We start from the raw sequence: 22,655 nt of genomic DNA on the forward strand, positions 1-22,655 counted from the left end.
CCTTGATGTAAATATAAAGTATTTAAATATAAAGGGTATTTTCTGGGGTAAAGAAAACTATAATTCATACAATTTAGATGAAATGAACTAGTGAAAACATCATGAGGATTATTCTACATTAAATTTCTGCCAATAGATCTCTTTCACCTAAATCTGACACACTGGACCTTTAAAATGAGTCTTTCTTTTCTTTTAGTTGGAGTGAGAACTTTCGTTCCGTGTGCTGGGGACAGAATTTCAGTGCGCACTCACTTCCGGATGCTCCTGCGAAGAATAAAAATACTCTCCTAGCATAGCCTGCTAGCCGAGTAATGAAAAAAGTTATGTTTCCGCCATCAAGTGGATAGAGAGCGAACGGTTTTAGACATGGACGCTATTCCCCGGGTTCCCGTGCATGAATAGGAGAAGCCCCCCTCCCCCCATGTCCAGTGAGCCGGCACCGGTGACAAGTCAACTGCGAAGGGTTGGATAGTTGAAGCTAACAAGTCCCGGTAGCTAGCGTTAGCAGCCAGGCCAGCTTGCTAGCTGGCTAGCTAACACAGCCTAGGCCTTAGGTGTCTTATTCTTCCTTGCGACTGTAAAACTCTTCCAATAAACTGTGCTCAGCGCCGGTGCACAGTGATGCTATGGATCCGTAACTTGCCTTTACGTATGTCAAAAGGTAAATGTGTTGTTACGTAACTTTCCGTGAGTCTGTGTAAGGCAGCTACACTTAGCTCTGCTAGTTAAAGCTACGCAGTTAGCCAGTTGGTTGGCTGCATCACTATCTCGTTTGACAGGTCGCGACATTATGTCTAACTAACCGTGCAGCTACTTCTCTAAGCAGCTGTCGTGTTGTTAAACCAGGAGTGTATATACCAGCCGAGTTAGTTAGAAAGTCTTACAGTGAAGACACATGTCTCCAAGCCAGTCTGAATAGAACTGTGATCGGACTGCGGAGCTGTAACTTGTGCTTATTTGTCTGTGATGGGTTTCTGTCCAGTGAGCTACTAGCTGACGTTAGCTGGTAATGTCTCTAACGCTGCCCTCCGCCGACATGCTTGAAACACCACCTGGATACCCATTTGAAGAAATCAACTATGAGGACATAGAAGTTGAGGAGGTATGTTTGTGTTCATTTGTGTGCTCTGTCCATGAGAACATTTCTACAACATCTAGAAGACAAAGGTGCAGAAGCTTGAATATAGATTGATTAATAAGTAATAAAAGGGTCAAAATGAGTCAAGAAGAAACACACAGTGAGATGAAAGTCCAGTCACCAGAATTAGTAGAAAACTGTCACTGTATTTAAGCCAAATATAAATACAGATGTAAAAATAAATAACTGAAGCTGAATACAAAGTTGCATTTGACTAACATCGCCTGTAAAATGATGGTAGAGCAGATGTCAGTGTACATTTTAAAAACAGTGGAAACACTGGAAAAGTAATGGTGACCAGCCTAGTCTGCCACTACATGCACAGGGGGTGGTCTGTATTGTCCATGATGTCCAGCAGCTTGTTTAGCGTCCTTCTTTCTGCCGCTGATATGAGTGATTCCAGCTCCATGTCCACCACAGAGTCCACTCTCCCCATCAGCCGTTTAAGGGTTCTCTTCTTCATGCCGTCTCCCCAGCACACCACAGCATTAAAGAGGGCGCTCGCAACAACTCACTGGTAAAGCATCAGCAGCAGAATATCTACAAGTAACTGTCTTGTTGACTGTCCATTTCCAGGTTGTGGGGAGAGGAGCGTTCGGGGTTGTATGCAAAGCCAAATGGAAAGGCAAAGATGTTGCAATCAAGACCATTGAGAGCGAATCGGAGAGGAAAGCCTTCATTGTTGAGGTAATGATGTTACTCTGCTTTTCTCACACCTACTACAAGTTTAGTTGACATCAGATGCTGTCAGACATGCACTTAAACCTGGATAATCTCCAGAGGACATTATCTGGACTGGATCTATTTAGCCATTTTCAGACATGACCTGGGGGTAAAGTCCAGAGAATTGGATATGGAATTTAAGAGCAATTTGTCTTTCACATATTCACAATGTAGCATGAGGTTCTCTGCAAACACAAGTTCACAACAGCAAGAAATCAATTTTTCAGATGAGAGGTGGAGAAGCCAGTTGCTGCAGTAATGTAATAATTCGGCTCTGTGGATCTCGGATTTTCTCAACATTTGTTTTCTATTAGTGTTTTTATTTTCTTGTCTGTTGCGTGATAGAAACTGCATCAACCCACTCACTTACTTGTGGTCAATCCCCTGCTTGACATCGAATTCTCCTGAATTTCTGGGGACTTTATACTAGACAGCCATGTGGAGAAAGTCCGCAGATAATCTGGAGCATCTCGCTCTGACTTTTGTGTTCACACATGCACCTTCTCCAGAGAAAATACAGAGGATCTGCAGTGCATGTCCGAAAGCAGCTTTTGAGTTTGAGTTTCTCCTGCAGGCTGCAAGTAAATGCTGCGCCCAATGGCTAAATGAGGTCATGTGAAAACACAGAAAGAAATTCACTCATTCAGTGGTCGTGTTGATGACGTTTGTAACAAGGGACAGATGCATAACTGAAAAAAAAGATAAAAACATCTCAGGATGAAAAAGTGGTGCCATACACATCGAAGACACTGACCAAGATGTTAAGAGAGCTTTTGGTGATAAGGGCAGACACCAGTGTCGTTGTGCTGCCACCCCTCACCTGAATACTTTATTGTGAATGCACCTGACTGAGAATCTCCTGCTTTATCGTTCACATGTGAAAGAAAAACTCTGGAGAAAATCCGGACCCAATTTCTCCTTGTCTGAAAGTTGCTATACCCAACCGAGATCTAATTTCACAGTTTCATTTGTTTCAGTTCATATCAGTGCCATGAGCAGTTACAGAGCAAAGGGCCAGGTCTAGGATCAGTTGAGATTTCTCTGGGGAAGGGGGTGAATAGGTTGGATTTAGGACACATGCTAGAGCTATGATGTGGCTGGTGCCCTTTCTGTACCTCAGTATCATCATTACCAGGGAGCAGCTAGTGTCGGCTGTCATTCAGCTCTCTCTTAGCCGTTTTTTTTTTATCAGTTTGCATGTTCCTGTAGACACAAATGTGTCAAACAAGTGTTTGACCATATATGTAAACGCTGGTCAGTGGCAGTTCTCTTGGCTGATGTTAAAGTAAAAGAGGCTGAGAAAAATAAGATTACAGGGGGAGGAGAGGAGGGAGTTTGTTTTCCTTTCTGCTAGTACTTCAGTCAGACCTTTCATTTTTCAGTTTTTCCAGTGATGAACAACTGCTGACAACTTTGGAGGCTTGATCTCTATAATCCCACCCCTTGTGCCCCCCTATGGAGCAGAATAATGACAGATGGAATTCTGTGTAACATTTCGCCCTTTTTTCTTCAGCTCCGGCAGCTTTCACGTGTGAATCACCCCAACATTGTGAAGTTGTATGGTTCCTGCAATAATCCAGTAAGTTACCTGGATCATTATTATGTGTAAGACTATTTTAGCCTTACTGCCACAACGGTGTGTCTCACTATGTTTTGTCTGTTTGGTTAATTCTGCTCTATGATTCTCTTTCCCTCTCAGGTATGCCTAGTGATGGAATATGCTGAAGGCGGGTCTTTGTATAATGGTGAGTCTTGGAGATAAATACTGTTGTATTACCAGTGCCTGCACTTTTTGCACTGTGCTAGAAATGAACACAGCCTTGCACAGACATGAGAAGCAGCCCTCTTCGGTTAATCCTCCCACTGTGTGCATGTTCAGTCCCTCGTCCAGTTCCTTTATAAAATACTTTCACAGTGACATGCTGTAAATGTCGGGTTTCTTCTTGCGTCATACATTCAAAAGAATCTGGTAAATTATTTAGTTTATGTATTAAACAGCAATATGTAGTAATGCTATAATTTCTAGAGCTGTCTCCATGTTTGCACGTTTACATTTACTAATTTGTGAGGTGCTCGCCTTTCGTTGGTTCATGTTCATCTTAGATCTGAACACACTGTCAAAAGTAAAAGTTGGCATCCTACCACACCACGGTGCCTCTCCACCTCTGAGCTGCCAACGCTGTCAGCCAGACACTGGAGCTGAAGGTATCACAGCAGACAACAGGAACAGGTTGTGCTGCCCTCCATTAACGTCACCCATCTCTACTTCTGTAAATTTAGGTTTTTTGTTTGGTCATTTTAGGGGAGAGGCAGGAAGTACCGTAGTAATTCCGCTGCAGAAATCATGGATTTTGTTTGCAGCATGTCGTTGGCTCTTATCACCACAAACTCCCTTGACATCTTCGCATATGACACCACTTTTTCACCAGGAGATATTTGTTTTCTTTTAGTTTTTTCATTTTTATATCTGATTCACTTGCCCGCGGTGAATCCAGCAAGGAAACTCCTGCTGTGTTCTCAAATCGGATACTGCTGACTTTCTACTGACTTCATACTACATACGGAGAAAGTCTGCAGATAATCCGAAAGCTCTCACTTGGACATTTCCTCCTCCACAGAAAGTGCGGAGAACCTCCAAAGTTCAGTGCATGTCTGAAAGAAGCTTTAGAGGTTTCTCAGTTCAGAATTCTTGCTGGAAGTCTTTGAACAATATATTCTCGGATCTCCCTCCTCTTGAATTAACTCGTAAAAGAAACTATACCACGACATTAGCCCTGTGTGTTATGTTTGTATGTGGCTGCTTGGTTCCTCTGGACATATATTATCTGTGGCGGTTGTTGTGACTGTGCTCTCTTGTCCACAGTGCTGCATGGTGCTGAACCCCTCCCTTATTACACTGCTTCCCATGCCATGAGCTGGTGTTTACAGTGTTCCCAAGGCGTGGCCTATCTCCATGGCATGAAACCAAAGGCTCTCATTCACAGGGACCTCAAGCCACCCAAGTATGCTCCTCCTCACCTTACACACTCCTGTCTACAGGTTCACTGTGCCAACAAAGTGCCTTATTCCCTTAAGCTACTTTAATGTCATTCATTCTGTTGGTCAGGCTTTCTGAATGCAGAATGTATGATTATCTCAATGTAGCGTCGCAACTTGATCAAATTGTTCTTGTTTTCATTGACAAAAATTTACATGTTCCTTTTCTACTAAATTCAAAGTTTATATTTATATTATATTGAGATGTAAGGTAAGATATGGTAAATGGTCTGGATTTATGAAGTGCTTTTCTCGTCTTGATGACCACTCAAAACACTTTACAGTTAATTCACACACATTCATACAGTTGCATGCAGATGAGAAGATTGAACCGCCAACCATTTGGTTAGAGTACGACCTCTATATCCCCTCAGCCTGACACATCAAGTCAAATTTAATCTGATTCAGTTTGTCACCAAGCAGTGCCATGACTGTAGTGTGTGTGTAGCCATTAAGAACAGTACTTAAAACAACAGACTCTCAAGCACTGAAGGGGGCTGAGTTTGTAAGTAACACAGCACTACTGAGGATATCCCGATCCCAGAGGTTGTTGTCAGATGGAGAGAACACTCCTGGCAGGATTCTCAGGGAAAGACCAGCTGTTATAAAGTGTTATGTTGTGCAGTTTCCAGGAATGACAAGGCTACACATTGTGACAAATTGTCAACTTTTGGTTATTATACATGAATTTAGTTACGGACAAACTGTATTCAATGAATCTTACTGGAGTTACTACCGAGAGTATACTTGCACTTCCTTTTTCTGGGATAAGATTACGTTAATATATCATATCAAATGCATTACTCAATTCAGTCTTTGGGTTCATAAGTCATAAGACAACTGCATCTTTTTTGCTTTATTTGCGATATATTGGATATTGTTAACTTTTTGTGGGGTTACAGACAAATCTACTGTGTTGTACCTGTAGTTGATAACGGCACAGTGTTCTCACTCCACTAAATACTCATCTTTTCAAGTTCAAAGCTTCTTAGTGGTGTTTATTTCTTGCCGTCTTTGTTTCAGTCTGCTTCTAGTGGCAGGCGGCACCGTGCTGAAGATATGTGACTTTGGAACAGCTTGCGACATTCAGACGCACATGACCAACAACAAAGGAAGTGCAGCATGGATGGCCCCAGAGGTATTTGAAGGCAAGTATGAGCGGCATTCCAATCCATTCGGATAATTTCCCCTTTTCTTTTCTCGACTAAGACATGTTCATATGTATCCACTGTTTCCTTTTGATACATTTTCAGAATAACCACAAATTATTGAACCTATTCACGTATTTGTACGCGTTCTTTCTTGCACTTAATGTCCCAGCATTTTAGCATTTATTTTTGATTCATCACATACTCTCCTGCCTTATTGATGGTAGTTTATTCTCCTAAGCACAGTGAGAAGATAATTGGAATGATGTTGGTGGCTTTATTTCCTTCGGGAGACAGCTGCATAGAATTTGTGTTCTCATTCGGCCAGAACCCTGAATGTATTTCTGTGTGATGAGACATGTTCTTGGCGATGGGGTCAGCAGAAAAGATGAATTGAAGCCAAGTCATTATCTTAAATTTGGAGGCAAGTTACAAGGCTCCTGTGTAGCTAAACGGTGCACCGTTGCCCTCTGGGTGAACTCTTCAACAAGTAATTTGCATCAGTGTGAAATGTTATCAGAAAGCCTCAGTGCAGCAACTTTAAAGTAGGTGTGTGATGTGGATTTTAATTAAGCAACACAGGAGCTGTTCCTTCCCTTTGAAAACAGAGATGAGATAAAAGATGCTGTGCTTTCTTAAACACATCCTCCTTCTCATCCTTACTGTGCCACGGAGAATAACTGTTACCAGTGATGTCAAACGGAGAATGTGTTTTTTTCTCTGTTTGCAAGGTTCCTAAGTGTTGCTGTGGGTTCCTCTGTACTTGCAGGCAGCAATTACAGCGAGAAGTGTGATGTGTTCAGCTGGGGGATCATTCTCTGGGAGGTAATCACTCGCAGGAAGCCCTTTGACGAAATTGGAGGACCGGCTTTTCGCATCATGTGGGCTGTGCACAATGGTGAGTCACCGACCATTCATGGTGGGGTTAGGGAGCAAAGGCCACGTCTAGCTGTCAGCCACTGGGAGTTCCTAGATATGCCTGCACAGCCAGGCCTGCTGGGCGACTGTGAAAGTAAAGAGACTGCAGTACTCCCTGCAGTTTATTCTGGTAAAGAGATGGATGAAGGAGAATACTAATGCGACACTAATAATACCTGGGGATAAGTCTGATAATTTTCACCACTGAATCTTCCTGTCTGAGTCATTACCGGCTCGAGCAGCAGCACACAAGAAACTTAGAACACATTTGGAATATTTCTTTTCTTGTCTTGTGTAATGTTGTGTGATGTTCCTATGTTCCTTTGGTTGTGTGTGAGCATTTAAAAAAATTCTCTACATTCAGGTACAAGACCTCCTTTAATCAAAAACTTGCCCAAGCCCATTGAGAGTCTGATGACTCGCTGTTGGTCTAAAGACCCCTCTCAGCGGCCTTCTATGGAGGAGATAGTGAAGATCATGACTCATCTAATGAAGGTAATCTGCCCCCACATACTGCTTACCGTCTTTATAAGGCTCCCATTAACCTGAGGTGAATGAATCAATAAACCTGAATTAAGCAGTTGAATCACAGAGCTCAGAATGAGAAAAGGTAAAACTTTAAATGTAAGTGCAGTCTTTATTAACATGGGAAGCATGAACCAGCTTTAAGGAATGGACTTGAGTAAATGTCTTCACTCATCATACAGTCACTTGAGTAGCATGAGAGGAATGTTGAATAGTGACTTACACCCTCATGTAAATATAACCTGGCTCTGTGTGTAGAGAGGAGAGAGAATCTAATTCTGATGACGGAATCTAAATTCAGGACAGATTTCAAAAACTTATAGAAGAATTAATAATTTTTATAAGTTTTCTGTTTCCCTCAACCAAGAAAAAAATAATTTAGACTTCTTCATTTCACATAGCTTCATTGCAGAAAGTCATATTCAGTGCTCAATGCATTGAATAAAAATGTACATACAAATAAATATAGGTCTAAAGACTAGACATACTCTTTGGCAAGGTTTTGATATAATTTGTTAACTTGTGTTATGGTTGTTTTGTTAATTGTTTAGAGTTTCCTAAGCCTACCAATAGTATTAGTAGTGGTACTAGTACTGGTTTATACTAGTACAGTAAACTGGTTGTCCTGGTTTCATTTGGAGCTTTGCTGCGTTCAGTATTCAGTCAGATTTTACACTTGCTGCACGCAGGTATTTAGAGCCACCCTGGGCAATAATGGTTTTGGTATCGTACCTGATTCCACCACAACTTTCTTAGAGCACATAAGCCCCACAGATTTCAATGGTGTTGGATGGCTCTCATATACAGTATGATCAGATTTCAACGCTGTGTACGATTTTTCCTGGTTTGCTTTCGAACCACAAACAAACTGAAGCGAACAAGAGTTTGAATTTACAGCTGTCATACAAGCCTAAACCAATTGAGCACAAAAGGTCTGTGTAGTAAATTCCCAACACAACACCTAATTGCTTGAACCACAGGCTTGCCTGCTTTTTCATTCCAGTTCACAAAAACACACTTTCATCCAATGAGATTTATTCAAATTGTCTTAGCACCTGTTACACTGGATGGAAAGAACTGAAGTTTATTATTAGTTATTGTTTAAGACACTTTTTCATACGCAGTGAGCCTGGATACAAATATTTGTTGAATCCAGCTTTACCTGTCCTTCGTCCTGACTTTTTGCAGTACTTCCCTGGATACGAGGTACCCCTGCAATATCCATACCAGTATTCAGATGATGGACAGAGCAACTCTGCAACTAGTACAGGTACAAGAGTTTTGGTCAAACTCGTAACATTGGTTATCAGCATTGAACTGAGTATTGCCTGGGACAATCTTTTGATTGGTGCTTAGTCAATGAGTTGATAGAACAGTGGAAAAACTTTACACACAAGAGTTTGGTTTTAAAATGAGCAAAACACAAAACGACTCCTGTGTCCAGCATTGCTTTTTTGAGGTGCAAGTTTTATTAAAGATAAGTCTTTCACATGAATTCCCTCCATCTTTGAATTTTATTTTCGACTGAGATTTTGTTCCAACGTTTCTTCTGTGTTCATCACATAGAAGTAGAAAATACAAGAAAAGACGATAGTTGAGTATGTCCTGTTTCTTGGGAATAACAGGTTCATATGTGGACTACACTGGCACCAGCACAAGCAACAAAAGTGATGCAAACATGGAGCACAGTGATTCTCAAGGGAGCAACGACACGATCAAGATTACTCCTCAGTTTGCACCTTACTTCAAGCCAAAGGTACGGCCATCCTCTAGACTCCTATCAAAACCTCTCAACATTGTCATTAACAGCAAATACAAACAAAGCCGTGGGAGAAAAAACGTAAATATGAAAACAATCTTCTGGAGTGAGTTTTCTTCTGCTCTTTTTAGGGAGACCCGTTGAGGACTCTGCCTCTGTCCAGAGGAGGCAGCGTTGAGAGCCTGCCTTCACGGACACAGTGCCTGGCATCTTCTGACAGCAAAAGAATGAGTGCTGACCTTTCAGAGCTGGAGCCCAAGATGCCTTTTGCACCTGCAGGTAATGTCACGCATCACAAAGCACAAAGTTTAACGTCATGAAAAGTAGGAAGGGAGGATAAAGAACAAGACATTGGCATGATGTCAGTTTCATAAAATGTTGTATTTAATAATTAAATGGATACATAAAAGGCATGCAGCATTATTGTCAAGGAGAGCCTTGCTGGAATGAGGCATTTCTGAGTCTGCAAGAAGCTGCAAGACCAACACCTGAGTCAGATTCTTTGTCATGTGCTTACATTGCTCTGAGGTAAAGATTGGTTTCTCCAAACATCTGAGCCAGACCCAGCTGTCAACCCCCCTTCAAATGCTCTGAAAAAAAAAAACAGATTCACCAGTGGTGTCATGACGAAATTTCACCTCAGGAGTTCCCTCGTATAGTTCTGATCTAGATTTGATTACAGCGCAGCACACAGTTTATATCTATTTTTTGTTTTGTTAATTTAATTAATTTAAAGATAAGAGTTTGTGTTATTCATGCATGCTGTTGTCTGTTGCTAAGAAACGTAGTGCAGTGGCTGCACAGTGCCTGGAATGGACGAGGTGCATGCTGCCCTTGCACATACAGTGTATGCTCTGCATGTGTGTTGCCTACATTGCCAGTCCAGTCCAGCCGTGGGCTCCTTCCCCCCCAGTCTGTCTCAGTCTGCATGCTTGTTGTGTATGCAGCTGTATGTGTGTATGTTTTTCCGCAGCACGCCCACAGTATAAACGAGGCCACCGTAAAACAGCATCATACGGCACCATTCTGGATGTCCCCAAGATCGTCATAACAGGTACCACTGGACCACTGGGCTTCCTGATGACTGGGTGGAGCTGGCTTGGCTCAGCCTGTGGGTTGCTGTGCTCCTGTGTGTCACTCCATGTTATGCCCCTCACAGAATTTTCATTCCTATTAAACGTGTCACTATAGACACAATAATGAGACATTTTGGATAGAACCGAGCAGGTGCTGGAGTAACACACATCAGAGTTACCTCATGTCTTTGCCCTCTGTGATTCCAATATTGGGCAGAAACAGAACATGAGTTAAAATTGGAGCTTTCTCATCTGTTATCACCTTTAATATCTCAAATTTAGCGACAGCTAATTATTCCTTTTCGTGGGCTAATGAATCTTCCATTTAGAATTTCATTAAGAGCAAAAAGCTGATTTGAGGAAATCAAATTTCATCACATCAGGTGTCACACATGAGACAAGCTTCCTAACTCATGGCCCTGTCATCTCTCTGGCTTGGCTGCAGTGGGATCATGGGCAGCAGGAGTAAACCACAACACACCACTTCTCTGTATTTGAGCTTGTCCTTGCCTTTCATGCTCAGAGGACAGTGAGAAAGCATGGCATCCCCCCTCCTCCTCTTGCTCTCTTTACATCCATTAACTTTGAAAAAGTCATTTTGATTAATCTCTCTCAGATTGAAGGTCAGAGCTATTATTACAAGCAGAGATACGGATGAATGGACTGGGGACAGCTCTGGATGACAGGAAAGGCTTCTATTTTGGAGCCGTGCAAAACCTGTTGAATGAGAGGCTAATTTAATCCAGTGACTAAAGGAGTCAGCTGGTGCATGTTATGAAAGGTAGGGCACTTTAATAATTGCATGTTCACATCTGGACATCAGGCCTTCGTTCCCCAGCACTCATATCCCTGGTTGATGTTGAATGGGGTGTAACCGTATCCAAAGTCCACTGGCGGGGATGTACCTCTGGCATGGGGTCATGGTAAAAAAAAAAATCATTGCAACATGGAAGTTTAAAAAAAAAAAGGTCAAGACTATTTGTATTTCCTCTAATATAATATAATAAAATAAAAATGTCCTATTGAGATAAGTCTCAAGACAAGAAAAAAATGAGTAGATTAGAGCTTGACCACATTCTCTGTAAATGTAAACAGTCGTTCCCATCTGAAATCCAAACATGCTACTAACATATTGCTTTGCTAGTTACTCGCATGTAGGGTTGCACCTATCAATTAATCTAATCATTTTCTCCATCAATCTAATGATAATTTTTTTATAACTTGATTAATATAATAATTATAATAATAATTTAACCAAAATTAAATTTCCTCAGGCAAAGGTCCAAAACATCACAATGTCTAACATGTGTTATAATTGCCCCTGCCCTAATCACGTACTAACAGAGGATTATTTTTTATAGAATGTATCTACATGTGATTGCTTAAATTAACATAACTTCCTAATTAAAATATATTTTATTTATTTATTTATATAGTTAACACACATTTAGCATGTAATAAAATAAAGAACACAGAATAACAAATTTGAAAATATTTTTTTTATATAACTGTCATAAAGCCTTTCATGTTCAGTTCAGCAGTCGTACTCAGACAAGACTCAATTCAGTTCAATTTGATTTGTATAGGCACTTTACATAATAAGGTTGAAACCATATTAGTAGTGAAACACAAACAACAAACAAACTACCCACTCACTGTTATTTTTTTATAGCTCTGGGAGTTGTTGTTATCCTCAATGTTTTTCAGCAGTTCAGATATTAAAGTAAAATGAAGTAGTACCACTGTGTCATTATCAGGCTCTGTCCATCCATAGACGGGGAGAGCTGCAGAGGCAGTGGATAATTCCTGGACAACTGCATAACAAGCTAGAGACTGGAGTTTTTAGCCAACAGGCAAATAGTCAATTAAATTCTAAATACTTTACTGATCCAAGAGGCCATTTGAGACAAGTGGGTTTGCAGACACACATTATCATGAACAATTAATTTACACATATAAAAACATTGTAAAATGAAAATATGACAGTTACAGAGTTTAAATCCTTAAGGATTAAGGGCAGTGGCCGTTCATTTGCTAACCAGAAATAAGATACACTACAATGGCAAAGGTTAAGTGCATATATCAGCCATTACCTATTACACCTATCATGTCTCACTGCCAAATTGTTGTTCCTCTCATGCTCAATGTAACGTACAGAATAGTGCATTAGGATTATTTCACTGGCAAGATTATTTAACAGGCTGCAATTTTAGAATTGGCATTCCAATTTGTAATGAATTAGTACAGCAGCAGTCTGAGTTTATTAAATGGAATGTTTTCATGTATTGGTTTAATGGAAAACAAACGCAGGTGGAGCTTTGTATTGAATATCTTTCAACAGCAGATCCAGACGAGATCCAAGAAGGTCTTTGTGCTTTTATGCTTCTGTGCTGGCGACAGCCAGTGGCCGGAGGCATTCTTTTCTCAGGTTGTCCGTCCGTCAATCGCATTCTTGTGAATAGGATATTTCAAGAATACCTTGAGGGAATTTCTTCCAATTTTTTCTTCAAACATTAACCTGGAGTCATGGATGAAAAGATTAGATTTTGGTGGTTAAAGGTCAAGGTGAACTTACAAACACACGTTTTGCCTTGAGACTGTGATTTCCCTAGAATGCAGTCAAGGAATCCTTTCACATTTAGCGCAAACATTCACTTGGAGTCAAAGATTAACTGATTTGATTCTGGTAGCTGAAGGTCAACGGTTAGGGTCCCGGTGGCCTCACAAAGAATGTTGATGTTTTTCTTGAACGTATTATCTTAAGATCAGTTTGATATAAACGTTCACTAGGATTCAAAGATAAAGTGATTCGATTTTGGTGCCTGGAGGTCAAGGTCATAGTGATTACGTGTGATTACGTTTCAGAGGTCAAAGGTCACAGTGACATGTGGTTACATAAATCTTGAATAAGAATGATGGAGAAATATATACATGCAAACTGTATTGGTGGTTATAACCACAGTGCGGTAATTCTAGTTTCAGTGTGTGTGTTTGTGTTATGTTGTCTTCATTGTGCTGTAGATGGAGCTTCTATACAGCTTAGATAAGCCCAGTAGTCTGTGTCTGTAGTGTGAGTAAATGTGCAATTATCAGTGCAGGGTTTGAAAAATACACTTTAGGGAATAAAAGCTAATTGCTGCAAAACAAAGCATAGGAATGGTCATGTTTGTTTATTTTGTGTTTGGTTCTCAGTTAAAAAGAAAAACTACACAACCAAATTTAAGCATGATCATTGACTTAAAAAGGTCCACTTTGGTTTTTAAAAGCTGACATTTTGGAATTACCAGCTTTTTTTGTCAAAATCACTGATGTGTTGTATCATTTAGATTAATTTAAAGTCACACAGTGTAGCCAACAGTCCTACTAATAGATTACATTTGGCATACTTTATTTTAAACTCATAAAAACATCTTCAGATCCTGTGATGATATTTGACTCCAGACATTTACTTATGTTATGAGATAAATAATATGTGGGGGGGAAATAAGGGCTACAGGGCTGATAAAGTCCTTAAATACAACTTCAAGTGTAAAGCAGGTTTTATGTTCCTGTACAGGTGAGAGCTCAGGGATGTTAGTTTCACCCTGGTGTTCCGCTGGTCTGCAGAGAAGTGGTGAGAAGTGAGAGCGGCACCTACCAGGTCCACCTCACCACTGGCCTGTAACACAAACCAGCCAGTCGGTGCAAACCAATCTTATAAGCAGGCTCAGCTATTTCTGTGGGTAGATTTGCTCTTCAGTGATGGATGTGTATGTTTGTCGTGCACCGGCACTGCAGCTGAGTGCTTAGAGCACTGCGGTTACGTTCCAGCCATGCCGCAGCACATGCCGGCAGGCCAGAATGTAAATGGTTAAATCAGTGCAGCTGTTCACCGTGGGTCTGGATCCTCTCTTACCCACCAGCACCAGAATCGATCCCCCACAGTTACTAACTTTGAACTGTTCTTGATTTCATTCTCTCCCCTGCCCGTCCTTCCCGTCCACAGCCACGTGTGAGCCTCAGAGACGTCGCTCCGTGCAGGATCTGCCAGGCATCAGCACAGATTCCAGCCAGGTAAGACTCGGTCAGGCAAAAGAAATGAATGGCAGCACTACGCCCTTGATGGTTAGAGTTACTTATGGGGCAGGGAGTTGTCATTAGTCTCAATGTTTTTTAGCTACAGCTGCTTTATAAGTTAGGAAACGTACTAAAAGAGAGATTGGTTATATATATTCCGATCTCCTGTCTGTTTCTCTGCCTGTGTCAGACCGGTCAATATATTTTAAATATCTTTATATAAAGCAGTCACCAACACAGTTTTATTATTGACTGACAGTCACATTGACTTATGGGGGTTTTCTTGTGGCAGACACCTGTTGGTGAGCTTTCTCCAGTTTCCGTATGAGGCAACCGTTCACCCTGGAGCATGTGGTATCCAATCTCTAGTTAGTGTTTCTACCCTCAACCATGACACTCGCCCACAGGGTGCCCAAGTCACTGCCCATCCCCCTGATGGGCCATCCATTGTTGCAGTGCGTTACGGCTCTATTGCTTCGCTTCGCGGTAGAATTGATATGTCAGAGCCAGGAAAATGAAGATATTAGTGGAGGAACAGCACAGTGCTCCTCCACATACACACACTCTCACACACTCTCACAGTTTTAAATAAGCTCCTTGGCTTGAAGCATTTCTCCTGCTTTCCCAAACATGTGTCTCCTTTTGTTTAGAAGAAAATCCACAGGGCTCTAGACACAAAAAGTTCATTCAGAGTTCACCATAAGGACTTTGTACAAAATGTACAAATATACTATCGCTAAAGAAGACAGTTAGCGCTGTGTCATGTGTGGGATCAATGTGACTTCTGGATTTCCAGCGGTGTGTTTATGTTATTGAGGTTTTTATGTTATTTAAATTTCCTCCTTTAGGGGAGCAGGAACAGCAGCAGGTCTTCCAGTCCTAGTGTGAGGATGATGCCACCTGATAAGATGAGCAGCAGAGGTTACTTCTCCCCTGAGGATCCCACAGGTACTCACAACAACAATACACCTCAGTGAATGTGACAATATCTCAACAAAAGTAGAATCAAGACCTTTAGAATGTCTACATTTTCCTCGGTTTTCTTCATGTTTTTATAAGTGAAAAACTTGACTAGATGGTCAAAGTCCATGTGTGTATAAACATTTTCCTTACTCATATACATCTGATGGAAAAATAACATTTTTTGGTCAGTCCATCTTTTGTAAGATGCGTAAGGCTTTGTTGTATTAATATTACACTAGTAAATATGACCCAAAGGATTTTTTTATGTTTTGAGTTCTGAGCACTTGTCAAAATGCAGTTGTCCTTCGACTCAGCTCTGTTCCTGAAGGAGCTGATCGTGCTAACACCTTCTGTTGACTAACAGCACATTGTTGCCTTCTATTGTTCCACTCTGGTGTAAAGAAATCCAGCATCACACTGTCCCACACTTGAGCTTCATTTAACTCAATGTTTCGCTCCTTCACCAGCCCTGATCCCTCTAAACGCTAAACTTTCCTCTCTCGTGTTACAAAGAGCTTGTGCTTTTATTAGTCGATACTACAGCTGCCATATTTTATGAATAATAACGGACAGGTAGAGGAGGTAAAGGCTGCAAATCGCTCTCTCTCATGAGGAACAGCAGTACGAAGAGCCTTCTCGCATGAGCCTGTTGTTTTGTCCACATCTCATTTCCACTGACACTTTAACATCAGCCGAAATGAACTGAACCAAATGGGCAAACACACCAAAGCTCATTTGTTATTTCATTTGGATTTGATTGAGTTCTTTATTATTTGTATTTGACACTTTATAATTTGTATTTGTCATTTAATTTAGATTTGCTACTTTATTTTAGTATTGTCTATTGTCTCTACTTCGATTCACTGCATATTAATATTTGTTACCTAATCTACAGGCTTTCTCCTCACACAATGTAATTGTACCTGTGCAGTAACCATAAAGATCTACTGAATGGTACTGAACAGATTGGGTGTGAAAGCACACAGAACTAGCATGCAGTTAGTTAACTGTTACCACTGAGGTCCACATCTTAATGTCATGGTCTTAATGTCTGGGTTTCAACCTGCCAGCCGACCAGGGCCTTTGTGCATGTTCTCCCTGTGTCTTTGTGGGTTATCCCTACAGCTTCGGTCTATAGGTATGAGTGTGAGTCTTGATTGTTGTTTGTCTCTGTAAGTGAGCTCCGTGATGGTCTGATGACCTGTCCATGATGTACACAGCCTCTCACCCAATGTCAGCTAGGATTGGCTACAACCTCCCCCCCACGACCCCAATAGAATCATTGGTTTGGAGGGATGGGATGAGATTAAATGATTAGTTGTCCTTCAGACATAGTCGATGTAACAGAATCAGTCACTACCCTTAGATGATGTAAATCTGCATCCTGGTTGTCATGTTGATCAGTGACTTCCTGTGCCGATGTCAGGAGTCTCTCCTCATGACAGACCTGTGGTGTGTAACCAACACTGTTCCTGTGCAGTCATAATAACAGAACTCGCTTGCTCGCTCTCTCTCTCTTCTCAGACACCAACGGCTCAGACAATTCCATTCCCATGGCGTATCTCACCCTGGATCACCAGCTGCAGGTACAACATCCTGTCAGCCTCCAACAAACACAACAGTCTCCAGTTATTTTGTGTGTGAATTTATATGCTGTCAACTTTAGTTATGTCCTGGTGGTGTTGCAGCCGACCTCTTTTCTCTCAAAGATGAATTAAAGGATGCTGTAAATTGCTGAATTACAAAAGGACTGTCCCTGAAAAGGTGGCGCTTAATGTGAATATAAATACACACTGTTAATCATCAGCGAGGTGTGTTATCCTCTGCTCAGGCTCCAGCTGCAGTGATGTCCCAGCAGACCTCTTTAAAGTCGCTTAACAGCAATGTGCTGTTGCATGTGTGTGTGTGTGTGTGTGTGTGTGTCTGCAGCCCCTCGCTCCCTGTCCCAACTCCAAAGAGTCCATGGCTGTGTTTGAGCAGCACTGCAAGATGGCCCAGGAATATCTGAAGGTGCAGACAGAGATCGCCCTGCTGATCCAGAGAAAGTAAGAACAAAGCTGCCACTTTTCCTCTTCTGGTCTGTTTGTGCTTGTGGAGTCAAATCAGTTCACTTGAGAGCATCACCACTGAAGGGAAAACTGTTCTCCTCTGTGTGCGTTGTCACAAGTCACAAGAGCAGAATAAATATCACCACGCCATGACAACTTAACATTATCTTAATGCGGAGCAGTGAGAGTAGGAAAAGTAAACCGAAGGCAAGCACCAAATTTAGCAGACAAATCTGAGGCAGAGGCAGCACACAGAACAAGTGTTTGACTAAACAGCTCATCTGGTATTTATAGAACGTGCTGGAATCAGAATTTTCTACAAAGATCGCTGCTGCGTTCACACCTCCTGTCTTCACTCTGGATCTGCATCCAGTGGTTCAGTGTTTCTCTCCAGAACATCACTGCATCACTCAGGGGCCCAAAACATGAATCTGGATTTGAAATGTACAAATCAAGTTCTCGCATTTGACAGAGAACTAAATCAAAACTTGCTTAGATGGAGTAATAGACCAACTGAGAAATATCTTATGTTGTCATTAGAAGTGTAAAAAGATTTGGGTTCATTATGAAACTGCGGTGGGACAAATTAGAATCCTAGATAATTATTGGCAAACGCTGCCTCAGTTTAATCTCATTGGATGGCTTCCAAAATTGCAATGACTGAAATGCGATGATGATGATGATGATGATGAATCCTGTGTGTGCAGGAAGGAGCTGATTGCTGAACTGGACCAAGATGAGAAGGACCAGCAGAACACATCTCGTCTGGTGCAGGAGCACAAGAAGCTGCTGGAGGAGAACAAGAGTCTGTCCACGTACTTCCAGAAGTGCAAAAAACAGCTGGAGCTGATACGAGTCCAGCAACAGAAGAGACAGGGAACATCCTGATGAGACACATGAACCACTACTGTCCCTCCCTCCCCTCCACTGCCTCCCCCCCCACGCTCCCTCCCCCTGCACTATACACACCACCCACCCTCATGCTCTGCTCACACACACACACACACACACAAACACACACACGTTTTCCCAGTCCAGCTTTGTAAAGAGACCTGCACTCTACTGTGTCCTGCATGTTGCGTTCAGACCTGTCCTCCTGTCCGGCAGGAAGACGTCCACTGTACATACATTTGCACATGGTTGCAGTGAATTCTGTGACACCGCAGACCAAACAATCACTGCACCCCCACCCTGCTTCTACGCTCCTGGACCGACCTGCTGGTCAGCCGCAGCGCTGTCCGTGGATGTGCGACGGCGGGCAGACGAGCGCGGGTTGGGGCGTCTCTTCGCCTTTGCTCTCAGGGCGTCTTGGGCTTGCCCGGTCAGTGTGTACCCACTCCTCATTGGCTGACAGCCGCACCGTCCTTCCACAATGTGAAAACCAAGACAAAAGGCTTCTCAGCGAAAAAGTGTGAATCGTGGTGCAGCAGTTTCAGAGAAACGAGGATGTTCGAAACCAGCTCTACAGTGTGAACGTGGAATCCCTGTTATACAAAAACACACACTCTCCTTAAATCAACGTATTTATCTCTCCCTTCTCTCTTCATGAGCATGAGCCCGTCCACAGGTTTACTTTCTCCAGGTGATGTGTTCAGTTCAGACAGGGATGCACTTGATGTCAGACATCACAGCAAAAGGATTCGCCAACCCCAAGTCTCGAGCTATGGATTCCCTTTTTATTTTGACTTCAGTATTGTTTTTGCGTGTCCATGTTTTTGTCTTTTCTATCAGTAGTTCACTTTGTATGATAGCTCTCGTGTCATGTTTTTGCATTAGGACATATTTTATCTGGGAATGCCCCTAAAGGCAAAATAGATGGGCCTATAATTCCCTATACAGAGTCTAGTTAGTTTTTAGTTCACATGTTGCCTTAGGAGTTGCCTGCATTTTAAGTGCTTGTTTTATGTAACATTTAGTGGGGATGAACGCTAAAAAAACTCATGATGGACATTGAATGGAAGGAGAGGACTGAGAGGAATGTACGTCTGTAAGACAATGACGATGTTGTAAAAGCTTCACATCCCAAAAAGTACTCAAAAAAGAAGCATTTGATATCATTTTTCTTTTCTTGTTCTCTCATCCCAAGTATTTTTGCACAATAGCTTCTTTCCTCTGGTCGTGTTCAAATTTTATTTCTCATTTAGATCAGTTCTGTTTTTAGAGTTCCAAGATATGAAGAGTCTGAAACTGTTGCTGTACAGAAGGAAATCTCAGCGATTTCCCTCCGATCAGTTTTCTTCTTCGCTACCACACAAACACACACAGTGTTTCCTGAATGTTTGGGAAATGAGGTACAGTACATGACGGAGAACAAGGCATTCTGAAATAAACTGAATGGTGAAAAGATGCAGGTTTTATTTGTGGAAATGTTTGGCTCTTATGCATGTACAGCACACTTGCAATATGAAACCTGGAATTTAATTAACCAAACTGTCATGGTTATGAAAATGTTTTTTTTTTATATAGAAAAAGCAAAAATAATGACTTGGAATATCAGACCTCTCTTTGTACACATTTTGTTGTGTACTGATGAAAACCATTCTACTCACTGGAACATTTTCACGCAGTTTAAAATCAACACTAAAGTTTGTTCTCAGCACTTTGGAATTAGATACCAAGTTTGATAACAGGGCATTTTACTTAAAGACTAAATAATTGTGTCCCAGAAGTGCATTGTTGTTTCCAGATTAAAAGATCTTTCCCCATTGTGTCACATAACAGTATGTTAAATGCTTATGTAGCTAATGAGCAAATATGAACCTTGAAACATCGTCTCATATCCATTCAGATTTGAACTGTCCTTTGTGTTTAGATCTGTGAAATGAAAGCGCTTTGTTAGATTCTCTGTATAATCCTTGCTCACAGCAGAACGTCATTATTCTCTTCATGACAGCACGTGATTGACCCTCATATCTCAAGTAGCATTTTTCTGGAGTAGGTTAGTGTATTGCAGGGAGTCATGGGTGGGTCGGTGTGCACAGAGAAAGAAAATGGGGTCAGGGTTAGGAAGAGCAAATAGACACAGGTGCTATCTTGAGAGAAATTTCTTTTTTTCATACAAAAATATTTGCAAAATACATGAAACAGTAATACAGGGTCAACGTAACACAACTAAACCCAAGCACTAAATAAGCAGGAGTACAAACGTACCCGACAACTAGGGAACCTTCTGTATATCAAGGCTGAACCAGGCCATTCTGACACATAAGGGATAAAACAATGAGTAAAAATTATTTAAGTAAACAGCAATAACCAAAACCATCAGTGCAGCATCACTGAACATAATGGGAAGAAACTAATGACTCAATGAAAATAGTAAATAAAAAGTAGTATTTAAGATCTGAAGCTGTGAGGTGACTTTAACAGAACAGAAGTGCCGAAGGATGGAGAGGAGAGGTATTTCCACACTTCCTGTAAAGAGTGGTGTGAATCATTTTTTACTGATGTCCCACACAGGAAGTGTTAGGCCTAGTCGGTCATGTCACCCTGAATGAAGTCACAGTTTGGACTCACGGATTCCACAGGTGGCACATTCTGTGGACGTGTGCAGGGGACGGTGGGGTATATGTCAGCGTGTGGATGGGACGGCGTGACTGCGAGTGGGACAGGAATACATGTGTCACTCAGCCAATAAACCTTCTTCTGCTGCTGGGTCAGAGCTGGACTTTCACTCACTGCTTGAGTCCACCAGGGTTCTGTTTCTGTCGGAATCGTCTTTGTTGGTGAAGCACAAAACAGATGCAGACATTTAGATTTTCTATGATTAGTCATATTTCACTTTATAGAAAAAAAACAATACATAGTAGGATTCAAAAATGTCATCCGCTCAAATCCACAGTTTTGCGTGTATACATTTGGATGAGGAGTGTGATCATTAATCATAGCCAGACACATGTTGCTGCAGTTCATCACTGACTCGTCTGTGTGAGTGGAATAAATATAGACTTCCTCTCTGCTGACAGGTGAAATTACCCACATGTTGATGTTGTGTTATGTCAATTCCATCCGTTTGTTTGCTCATAATTCTTGTTGATCTCAGGCCTGAGCCGTTGCTGCGCTCACACATTGTAAATATATTCTACTGTTGGTTGTTTGTGCCCAAACTCTTTCTGTCACCGCAGCTCTGTTTACAGGAGGATGCACAATGTTTGCTGACGTATCTCCCATGGAACATACACTGGTTTCAAGTCGCACTCTGACGGAGCCTCTGCGGCTGCGTCTCAATTCAGGAGCTTCATCCTTTGGAGGCTGCGTTTGAAGAACGATTGCGTCACGGCGTCACTAGAAGAAGGCTCCAACAGGTGGATCCTGCGTGGACCAATCCGTCCCAGGACTGTTGCACTTCAGGGATCAACCGTTGAGACGTCCGATGACTTAACAGTAAATATGTTACAAAACTGCAAGTTTTAATACTTGCAGAGAAAGTATTAAAACTTTCTCTGCATTTCCAAGTGGAGCTCTGTTGCTAGGAAACAGCAATAAGGCCGGGACAAGCTGGTGACGTAGAAATCCTCTGTAGACCAGACCATCTCACTTTGTCACAGTCTACGCAGCCCATGAAGACCGCGTCCTCATAGGGATGCAGCCTCTGAATAGAGACACTGTGTATGTGTGTTGTGTGGTCTTGCCAGGTTGATCATTCACAGTTTGGATAATTGTTCTCGCCCGATTATTGCATGAACCTTCCAAAGCTGATTTCCTGAAGAACTTTAACCATAGTTACAACCTGAACTTAATGTTAAAATGTGTTCTTCTTAGAATTCAATGATTTACAATATAGGTATCTGCTTTTTGTCTTTTAGAAGACAAGTCCCCAGCTGTCTCTGTTTTCCCTTGTGTCTGTCTGTTCCCTCTCTGTGTTGTGGCAGCTGTGGCTCGTCATCATCCTGCCTCCTTGTTACCTGGTTAAGCATCTCCTCCTCCTCCTCCTCCTCTTCCTCCCCCTCGCCGCTCACCTGCTTCCCATCTACAATCAACCCTGCAGCGAATATAAACTGACTCTTCATCCACTCTTCACCAGCTTGTCTGTGACCAGGTAACACTGCCAGTTATAATTTGTATCTGCAATTCTAATACAGACTGAGGAAATGACAGGGACGACTCAGAAGTGATTTGTTGATCATCTCTCAGAGAAAAGTGTGTTGATGCCTGTTTTTGCAAAGATATGAAAGATTATTACAGCATTCCCTTTATTTTGGCAATGAAAACAATAAATGGATAGTGAAAATAAAATTAGATGCATAACAGGAGGGTGGTGCATGTTGT

The 22,655-nt window shown here is 41.7% G+C and overlaps 1 protein-coding gene across 3 annotated transcripts; it reads left to right on the forward strand.

Moving 5' to 3' along the window:
* Positions 1-239: 239 nt before the first annotated feature.
* map3k7 (mitogen-activated protein kinase kinase kinase 7) lies at positions 240-19,740 on the forward strand. Of its 3 annotated transcripts, none has more exons than XM_069514857.1 (18): positions 240-661; positions 983-1,102; positions 1,715-1,825; positions 3,375-3,440; positions 3,561-3,606; positions 4,725-4,863; positions 5,921-6,049; positions 6,819-6,943; positions 7,328-7,458; positions 8,677-8,758; positions 9,114-9,244; positions 9,379-9,526; positions 10,221-10,301; positions 14,309-14,376; positions 15,228-15,327; positions 16,867-16,928; positions 17,272-17,387; positions 18,098-19,740. In XM_069514857.1, the coding sequence occupies exons 2-18, from the start codon at positions 1,010-1,012 to the stop codon at positions 18,276-18,278; spliced, it is 1,809 nt and encodes a 602-aa protein (XP_069370958.1). In that variant the 5' UTR covers positions 240-661; positions 983-1,009; the 3' UTR covers positions 18,279-19,740. The 3 variants fall into 3 exon arrangements, with proteins under 3 accessions (XP_069370958.1, XP_069370961.1, XP_069370959.1); XM_069514858.1 differs by having other exon boundaries at positions 326-463; XM_069514860.1 differs by lacking the exon at positions 10,221-10,301.
* The last annotated feature ends 2,915 nt before the right edge of the window (positions 19,741-22,655 follow it).

Source organism: Paralichthys olivaceus, chromosome 19 (genome assembly GCF_024713975.1).
Source record: "Paralichthys olivaceus isolate ysfri-2021 chromosome 19, ASM2471397v2, whole genome shotgun sequence".
NCBI lineage: Eukaryota > Metazoa > Chordata > Actinopteri > Pleuronectiformes > Paralichthyidae > Paralichthys > Paralichthys olivaceus.

Excerpts from the sequence above, each read along its gene's own strand:
- map3k7 (XM_069514857.1), top strand. The coding sequence starts at position 1,010 with ATGTCTCTAACGCTGCCCTCCGCCGACATGCTTGAAACACCACCTGGA. Across the intron at positions 8,759-9,113 it reads CAACTCTGCAACTAGTACAG|GTTCATATGTGGACTACACT; the intron begins GTACAAGAGTTT and ends TGGGAATAACAG. Across the intron at positions 10,302-14,308 it reads CCCCAAGATCGTCATAACAG|CCACGTGTGAGCCTCAGAGA; the intron begins GTACCACTGGAC and ends TCCCGTCCACAG.